The 9,469-nt window shown below is 41.5% G+C and overlaps 1 protein-coding gene across 1 annotated transcript; it reads left to right on the top strand.

The window, feature by feature from the left end:
* Positions 1 to 2,270: 2,270 nt before the first annotated feature.
* GEMIN2 (gem nuclear organelle associated protein 2) lies at positions 2,271 to 9,128 on the top strand. The gene is made up of 10 exons (XM_053379894.1): positions 2,271 to 2,448; positions 3,659 to 3,743; positions 4,064 to 4,153; positions 4,508 to 4,567; positions 4,830 to 4,943; positions 5,375 to 5,419; positions 6,531 to 6,599; positions 6,959 to 7,069; positions 7,481 to 7,539; positions 8,666 to 9,128. The coding sequence occupies exons 1-10, from the start codon at positions 2,327 to 2,329 to the stop codon at positions 8,703 to 8,705; spliced, it is 795 nt and encodes a 264-aa protein (XP_053235869.1). The 5' UTR covers positions 2,271 to 2,326; the 3' UTR covers positions 8,706 to 9,128.
* The last annotated feature ends 341 nt before the right edge of the window (positions 9,129 to 9,469 follow it).

The raw sequence follows: 9,469 nt of genomic DNA, 5'->3' as shown, positions 1-9,469 counted from the left end.
AAATTCATTGGAGACAATTAAAAAGAGGAGCTTGAAGAGGTGAACTTCTGATTATGTTGTAGAGGTAAGTGCCCAGACTGGATTGAATGAAGTGAAATTTTATGGGCTGTGTGGAGCAGCCACAGCTGAGATTTTAACAATCTCCAACAGCTGAAATATTTCAGGATACAAAATATTACACATTTTGAAGGAGAGAGATACAAATCTCCCAAGCTTTTCTTTTAATTGTAGCATATGTAACAAGCCATTTTCTGGGTGGTGTGAAACTAACCTTACACTCATGACCTCCATTTTAAGAGATGTAAGAAGGTTCATTCTTAAGATCATGGTTACTAGAAGAGTACATTGGACTACACTGTAGAGAGAAATAATGCGGTTTTTAAACAGCAGAGAAAGTTAGAATTGAGGACTACAAAACAACTCTAGGTGGGTAATGCATTTCTAGAATACTGAGGAATCGTGAATTTCAGATTCACAATTTCCCTGGTTCCTTAGCCTCCCAAGACAACATATGGGCAATATTTTGAAATACTTTATTGTCACTTGTACAACTTGTATACAGTGAGATTACATGAGCACCCCCCACTCAGCTCTCTTAGTCTTAATTCCCCTCGTTTACTGACGCACAGCCACCAAACCCAAAAGTCAGTTGCCCTGTTGTTATTTTTCATTCAGCCGCCTAACAGCCCACGGATAGAAGCTGCTCTTTACCTTTTTGGTGCTACTAATCATGCTTCTGCCTGAGGGCAGGAGATCAAGAAAGTGCTGGCCAGGGTGTGAATCATCCCTGAGAAATTTCCTTACTCTCCTGAGGCAACGTTCTGTTATTTCATCCAGCGGATTCACGGGACAGCCCATAATATCTTGTGCTGTATTCACCACCCTCTGTAGGCGCTTCCTATCATATGATGTCAAACCAGCGTACCATACCATGATGCAATATGAAAGGACACTTTCTATTGTTGACCAGTAGAAGGAGATCATCAAATGTTGATTGACATTGTTCTTCTGCAATACTCTGAGGAGATAGAGTCTCTGTTGGACTTTCATAACCACCTGGGTTGTATTTATTTTCCAAGTAAGGTCTTCACTGAGATAAACTCCTAGGAATTTAAAGGAAGAGATTCTCTCCACACAGCCCTCCCCGATGTACAGCGGGGCTAGTTCTCTCTTCCTCCAAAAGTCCAAACCATCTCCTTTGTCTGGCTGATATTAAGGTGCAAGTTGTTCCCTAGGCACCATGTAGGCATCCATATGGACAAATGAACAGGTTAGAAGCCACATAGCCATCCTCTGTAACTCTACCCCCAGTTCCTTTCTTTGCCTCTCCAAGAAAATGAGGGTTTCTTCCATTAATTCAAAGTCTGTGGAATCGTTATAACCTCACCTGGGTCCTTAGTGGGAAGGGTGGGTAATACTAATAATAATAATAATAATAATTAATAATAATAATCTTGTATTGGATTTTTTATTGTGGGCTTATCTTGCTAGTTTTATTAGCAGAATTTATCTCCCAATTAAACGAATAAAATCTCAGATCCATGGTCAATGTTCCATAGCATTTAAATCCCACATGTTGACATGAAAAATAGTGACTGCAAGCTATCACTGCTGTCTTCTGCTTGACATCTGTTGCCTTGAATGCAAGGTTTCTGTAGAGAATTTTAAGCATAAATTGTATGCCCTTGTTTCTATCAAGTGCATCCTATGCTTGAATAAAGGGAAAGCTCTGTAGTTTATTTTGTTTTTTATTTTGGAGGGGAGCTCAGTACAGGCCATAAGACCTGCACCCGCAAGTTAGTACTTCCAGGAGGCTGGGGGATAGACTGACCATCATTGCTCCCCAACATGTCTCTTCTCTTGCTACCAGCCTACTCTGGAGTAAGGCTATGGGAGCCAGGCTGTATGTCATCTAACCTGGCTTCCTTCTGAACTGTATTTAAGCCAGGCTCCTTGGAGTGCAGGAAGACTAGAACCAGAAACTTCATTGCCATTTAACTCTTGTTTTCCTTTGCATTTAAATACTTAAACCTAGGGATATTTTGTTTTAATGTTGAATTTATGTTGTTTGCTAATTTGTTTCTTTTAATTTACTGGTGATGTTTTTGAACGTTGGCTGCAAGGCCCAGCTCTTTGTGGAACGCGGCATACAGTATAAATCAACGCGGCCGCTCAATCCCTGCGCAGGCGCCTCTGCCCGCTGAACTCTCCAAGCAGCGGTTTGCGCGTGCGCGCTAGGTCCGCTTCTCGGTCGTCGCGAGCGTCGCTGTTTGCCGCGCATGCGCTTTGCGGGCTCTGGCGAAAGAGGGCTCCCGGAGGCTGAGAGATGGAGTCGGCGGCGGAGGAGTTGATGCCGCGGCTCCTGCCTGTGCAGGACTGCGACCTCTCGGAGGACTTCGACCCCACCGTGCCCCCCAGAACACCCCAGGAATATTTAAAGCGGGTCCAGTAAGTGGGCGGCGGCCTGGCCGGGTGTCTGTGGGCGCCCCCTTGGTAGGTCGGGGTGGGGAGCGGGGCTGCTCCGGGGGGCAGAGGGAGCGGGCTGGGATCGCCTGCCAGCCCCTTCGGGGGAACAGAGAGGCCAATAATGTTTCTCACTGCCAAGTGGATCCTCAGGCACACCTGGGCACGGCTGCTGCTGCTTCCAGCGTGCTTGCAGTTTGCATAGAGCTGATCAAGGCAAGTGCTGCTTTTGATGGCCAGATGTGCGTGCAGTTCTGTCGGGATCGGGTCATTTACTTCCCAGAGGCTGGCTGTAGGCCACTATTTTTATTTTTTAGCACATTTCTTTTTCCTTTTCTTTCTTCCCCACCCGCATCCCATCTTATGAAACAAAACAGTTTTGTCGTCTTAAATTTTGAAGTACAGGAACACATCGTGACAGCCGCCATAGCCACGTGCACAAACAGAGTCCAAAAATTCAGGCAGATTCTTTGTTTTGATACACACACACACATACACCAAAGAGTATCAGTACATACTGCTATACCCAGTTGGTTAGGATCAGCTGACAGGGGCAGACTATGGAGGTGACAAGGGGCGATGTTCACATGTTGGAATTTGGGGAGATCAGTGCTCACATTCCTGATCAGCTGTGTGACATGACTGCAGTGTTGTTAGCTGGGAGTAAGCTCTGTTGAAAGTATTGGGCTTTAATTCTGACTGCATAGATTTAACTTGTAAAACAACTTGAGCGTTAACCAAAAAATGTTCAGCCAACAAGAAGAAATTCAAAGAATACTTAGCCAAATATTGTAACATAAGACAAAAACACAACACTTATCTTTTAAATAGAAATGCAGTTTTCAGCTGCAGTTTGTGAAGTACATATGGATAATGTTTCTTCTGCCCTTCTATGTTAAGTTCTGGATTAATAGTTTTATATCGCAGCCTGTTCTTTTGACTGATCAAAACAGCCTAAAAATAAAACATTCTCATTGAAAATAAATAAAACAGCTCAAAGAGGCAAAATTATATAAAAGAGAAGAAGGCAATCAAGATTCTCAGTGAAGCCCAGTTAAGGCAAAGGGTGGGATAGATTGTGACAATTTCCTTAAGCATTTCAGTGTGTCGCATATAGAAAACCTCATTTTCCATGGTAAATTTACAGGAAAATCAGAAGGCACTCCAAATTTTTGACCCCATTTTTGTTTTGTAGGATTGAAGCTGCAAAATGCCCTGATGTTGTTGTGGCCCAGATAGACCCCAAGAAATTGAAAAAGAAGCAGACTGCGAATATTTCAGTAAGTTTTGAAGAACTGTATCCATAAACTTCTTGAGATAAAATAATAAAGTTGGAAGCACTTGAGTCTGATTGTTCTCTTGTTTTAAGAATGTGCCATGCCATTGCAATTTCAGGGTTTGTTTTGCAAAAGTAGACACCATCCACGTAAACTGCCAAGGCTTTTGAGGGTTTTCCAGTCACAAAATTGAACACCTTGCACCAGCCATGTGTCTGGTGTTCTTGCAGAACAGGACTTGAAATTGCAACAACACGGTCCTGCCTTAAAATGTAACTATGCTAAATTATTAACAAAGCCATATTCATTCTTTCCTTTGTTAGCTTTCAGGGTGCCAACCTGCTCCTGAAGGGTATTCTCCAACTCTGAAATGGCAACAGCAACAAGTGGCACACTTTTCAGCCATTCGCCAGGTAAGTAATGATTACACACACCAAGCCAGTGATCCAATATGTTGTTTTTCCTGGTATATTCTAACACACTTCCTGAATCATCTTGTCAGGCTGAGAGAACTCCCAAAGATTTGAATTCTGAAGATTTGGCCTCCCAATATTAAACATACTCTCAGATCAACTAACTTTCAAGAGTTTTTTAAAAATAGAAAGGATCACATTGTGTTGATTTGTATAATGTTATAGTCCTTATCAAAAACAACAACAAAGTTCAGCCTGCCACTCTTTTTCCTTTTGAAATAAGATTTAATTCTGTTGAGGTCTTTTTAACTGATGAATGCTGTAGTCATTAGGTTTTAATTATAAATCTTTCAGAGTGTGAACAAGCACAGGAATCATTGGAAGTCGCAACATTTGGACAGTAATGTAACAATCGTAAGTTGAATATAACATATTAACTGTGTTGTCAAACTGTTTGTTCCATAATACTCCAATTCAACCCCTTATGAATGCCTTTTTAAAAATTTTGTTCTTGGGTCACATTATGATTCCAAGTGTTGTTGTTGTGGTGACTGTGTTACAAACTAAAAATACAGGATTGACTTTTTTGAGGGTAGAATTTTCTCTAACCTAATGGGGGGGAAACACTCCACAACATTTAAATAAGAAAAGTAATTTGCCTTTTTGCATTCTTTAGCCCAGAGTAGAGGATGAAGAAGGCTGGAAAAGGTTTTGTCTAGGTGAAAAGTCCTATTTAGACACAGCTGTTGAAGTATCCAGAGATGAAGATCAAGGAATTGATTATGTACAAGTGCGTATTGACTTTGGACAAAAGTGTTGAATATCTATTGTTCGTCCTTGTTCAGAGTTCCTAGGCATGTTTTTATGGGCATTTGACGCTCTCATTTAATAAAGATGTTTTTTTTTAAAAAAACATTGGGTTATAACCCACTTTGACTGTCCACCACAGAGATACCTTCCACTGATGCAATGTGACTTCTCCTTCCTCTCCTCCTTTGTACAGCCTTGCCCTAAACCTACAAAATCTGCTCTGGGGTTTTGGGGACCCTCTGGAACAGATTTGGAGAGGAGGCACAAATGAAGGGGGTGTCCTGTTTGTTATCACCCACTGGCAGCAAAGTGCTGCTGTTTGTGTGCTAAACTAATTCTGATTTCCATCAAATACATCTGTATCCTACAAAAATCCTATATATTCTAATGGAGTTTTTTTCTCTCTTCTAGATTGGCTTTCCTCCATTGCTGAGTATTGTTAGCAGAATGAATCAGGTAATTCTATTTCTTTCACTCTACAAATATGGCTGAAACCAGTGAATTCTTTAGATTTATACTGTCCACTTACTCATAGACATCCTACCATCATACATATTGCTTGTGGAAAGTTGCATCCAGCTCTGAACTACAGTTTGCTAGTTATGATCTAACAAAAAAATGTATGAAAGTTTGTAGGAATATTTGGCACAGACAGCAACCTGATTTTCAAATTGGATATGCCGGTGAAATATAAATGTTTATGATAAGACTGTTCAGCAGGGATGGGGAATTGGATCTACACTAGAGGGCTAGATCCAGAAGTGGCTAGCCTTCTGCAGGACACTTTGATCGGTGATGGGGCCACTCACTCACCTGTCAAGTCACTTGATGTCATATGATATCAGGTGGTCGAAAGTTTAAGCCATAGCTGCAAACGAAGACACTTTCTTTGCAGACCAAACTTGAGTTCTGCCCTTTTTAAATTTGGCACCTTTTTCAGTCCCTCTGCAGGTTGGTGGGAGAAAGCACCTTATTTCAAATTTAAGAAGCACCTATTTTGGCTGCAGAAGAATGCCAACCTCTGAAGACTGGTGGGCCTAATGAGGCCTGTGGGCTAGACACAGGGTTTTCCAAACTTTGGTTTCCAGTTCTTTTTTGGACTACAGTTTCCATCATCCTTGACCACTGGTCCTGCTAGCTAGGGATGATGGGAGTTGTAGTCCAAAAACAGCTGGAGACCCAAGTTTGGGAAACCCCGGGCTAGAGGTTCCCCACCACTGCCGTACAACAACTGTTTCATAGCAGCAGAAGTTACGAACATGTGTTGTCACTGCAGGGTGGCTTTGCATGTGTATTCAAAACAGGTTTATTGTGGTCCATTTAGCCATTTGCTTCCTTGATTATCCTTAGCATTTGTGTAAGTCAGTTAATGAACCTGCGGCCCTCCATGCTAGTTGGCGCTTATGGGAGCTGGAATCCACCCACAACTTGGAGGGCCACAGATTCCCTGCACGTGGTATAAAATATCTAATATAGCTGTTACATCTTTTCTAATAATGCAAGGGCTATATGGAAACACTAGCTGCAGAAAATCCTTCTTCATAACTGCTTCTCTTGTTCTTAAAAGGCAACAGTAACCAGTGTCTTGGAGTACCTGACAAACTGGCTTGCAGAGAAGGAATTTACTCCAGAACTGGTAACTTGCTCTCTTTCTTTTTTTTCTCGTTCTGGAAGTCAAAGAAGGCAATCTGGGAAGTTAGACTAAAGAAAAATAGTACAGTCGTACCTTGGAAGTCTAACAGAATCCGTTCCAGAAATCTGTTCGACTTCCAAAACGTTCGGGAACCAAAACGCGGCTTCTGATTGGCTGCAGGAAGCTCCTGAAAGCTAAATTTGGCTTGAGAAAACCACATGTATCTATTTTATGGTGACTGGGTTGCTATGGATCTTTCACAGTGGTAATCCTTAGATCAAGGTGTATTTTGATAAAACAAGGTAATAACTATTTTACTTAAGTGTTAAATTCTAGTTGCAACTTTTGTTGAATTTCTCTAGGGCAGATGGCTTTATGCGCTATTGGCCTGTCTTGAAAAACCATTGTTACCAGAGGCTCACTCTCTCATTCGGCAGTTGGCCAGACGATGCTCTGAAGTGAGAGTCTTAGAAGTAAGCTGAATCAACAAATTATTGTGGCAGAAAAGTAATAGTGGCATTTATAATCTATGCTAATTGCTCATAGTTTCCTTTTCCTGTAACCATCTGGGTTGTATGAAATGTGGTTTTTTTACATTTTGTTTCTTTATATATTCTGAAAATGACAATTCAAAGCTTGGCAGAAAAGAGAATTTGGGGTACTAGGTGGTACAGTGAGTGTTCAAAATGCTGACAGTTCTTAATTAATTTAGTGAATGCCTGAATTTAGTGAATCACCTGTTTTCAGAAGCATATCAGCAAATGCTGATAACATAAGAAATTACTGTCACATTCAGTGCAGTGTGTTTTGAGTCACAAATCTGTTTGGGATTGTTGACATTTGCTGTAACATACTACATTAACTTCATTTTTCTTCTGTTGCAGGAAAACAAGAATGATGAAAAAGTGTCTGCTCTGAACTTGTTAATTTGTTTAGTTGGCAGGTATGGCAAAGTTGCATAACTATTAATAGTAGGTTCAAAGCTGCAAGCTACTGGGCCAGATTTGCAGCCCTAAAGGAGAAAGAGCTGAATTGTAATTCTGTATAAGGCTATTTAAGGATTGTAAGCTTGAGTCACTCAGTGGTCTGACAGAAGCTTTGGATTTTTAAGTCCTGTAGTTTTGTGGCCTTCTAGGCTGTTTCAGTTTCTTTATGCAGATTTAGAGGGCAAAGTTCAGCCATCACTAGCCCTATAATCCAGCGTGATGAGGCTTCTGGATGGCTTATAATATGCCCTGACCACAAGAACCACATACAGTGGTACCTCGGGTTAAGTACTTAATCCATTCCGGAGGTCCATTCTTAACCTGAAACTGTTCTTAACCCGAAGCACCACTTTAGCTAATGGGGCCTCCCACTGCTGCCGCACCGCTGGAGCACAATTTCTGTTCTCATCCTGAAGCAAAGTTCTTAACCCGAGGTAATATTTCTGGGTTAGCGGCGTCTGTAACCTGAAGCATATGTAACCCAAGATACCACTGTACTGTTTTTCATAAAGGCTATAATTTGTTTGCTCCTCGTTTCCCCTCCCTCTCATCACTTCTCCTCAGAATTGCTTGAGGATGCCTCCTTATTCATCCGGGATCAATAGGTTCTGATTCCTTATCAAAAGTGTATTGCAAAGTAGGGGCAGAGGGAATGAATATCACAACAGAATTAAATAACTCACCTTTTATAGGATTCTTTCAAGTTGTTTTAGCCTGAAGCAGTTTATTCACTACCAAGGCAAAACCTGTTTGGAACCTCCTTGTTGTTATAAATCAGAGCTAAGGAACCTTGTTGAGACCCACATTCCCTTGGAGGTAATCTTTTGTGGGGCTGCATGCCAGCAGGGGCTACAAATGCACAGGATTATTAACCTTAAGAAAAGCTGAGCCACCTACCACCCCGGCCTCTGTTCTTGAAACAACTGAAATTGGTAGTTTTTGTATTCATATAATACATCTGTGTTCAGTTGAAGGAGTTTGAGATACCCAAGTGTATGTGTTGTGTTTCTTTGACATTTTAAGTTTTTGTGTAGGCTTTCCTTAGCGACTTGTCTAACTTTTATGGATTCTTTCTCCCAATAGGTATTTTGACCAGCACGATCTGGCTGATGAAGCATCCTGACAAGTCTGGAAAGCATAAAAGCATTGGATGCCATTGTTTCTAAGGCACTATGCAAGCCAGTGTTATTAGCTAGCTCCTCTGTGACAAGTGTGATGAAGAGCAGAGATATCCCATCTTCCAGTGTGATCTTCCTGAGTAGGGGGGGGATTCTGTAGAAATGAATAGTTGGAATGTCTTTTTAGCAAGGGTGGCTGGAAAACTCAGCTTGGAAAAGGTCACCAACACAGTGCCTAAAACACTTTCTGAAGGACCCATTTGCCTGCAGCTAGTGTGTGATTGCAGTTCATATACCAAACTCCTCCTCATTCAAGCTACACCACGGAACAAGACTGATCCTGTCATTGAAAACCCTGCAGGACTGAATCTGGCTAGTATAAAGTTTTTATAATACTATGTTTTTATAAATAAAGTTATTCAAAAGAATTTTAATTTGTGAGTGTATTGGTATTGGCTCTTTGCAATGCTTTAGGAGCCAGTGTGCTGTAGTGGTTAAGAGCGGTGGACTCGTAATCTGGTGAACCGGGTTTGCGTCCCCACTCCTCCACCATGCAGCTGCTGGGTGACCTTGGGCTAGTCACACTTCTCTGAAGTCTCTCAGCCTCACTCACCTCACAGAGTGTTTCTTGTGGGGGAGGAAGGGAAAGGAGAATGTTAGCCGCTTTGAGACTCCTTTGGGTAGTGATAAAGTGGGATATCAAATCCAAACTCTTCTTCTTCTTAAAATAGCCAAATTTAGTTCATAAAATGGATGTAGCAGCTTTAGT

This window comes from Podarcis raffonei, chromosome 1, assembly GCF_027172205.1.
Source record: "Podarcis raffonei isolate rPodRaf1 chromosome 1, rPodRaf1.pri, whole genome shotgun sequence".
NCBI classification, from domain to species: Eukaryota; Metazoa; Chordata; class Lepidosauria; order Squamata; family Lacertidae; genus Podarcis; species Podarcis raffonei.
The sequence above is the reverse complement of the archived record's forward strand: the minus strand, read 5'-3'. Positions and strand labels throughout refer to the sequence as shown.

Bases quoted from the DNA above. Each gene is read 5' to 3' on its own strand.
- GEMIN2 (XM_053379894.1), top strand. From the start codon at position 2,327: ATGGAGTCGGCGGCGGAGGAGTTGATGCCGCGGCTCCTGCCTGTGCAG. The intron at 4,154-4,507 runs GTAAGTAATGAT...TAAATCTTTCAG, and splicing joins ACTTTTCAGCCATTCGCCAG to AGTGTGAACAAGCACAGGAA. The intron at 4,944-5,374 runs GTGCGTATTGAC...TCTCTCTTCTAG, and splicing joins AAGGAATTGATTATGTACAA to ATTGGCTTTCCTCCATTGCT.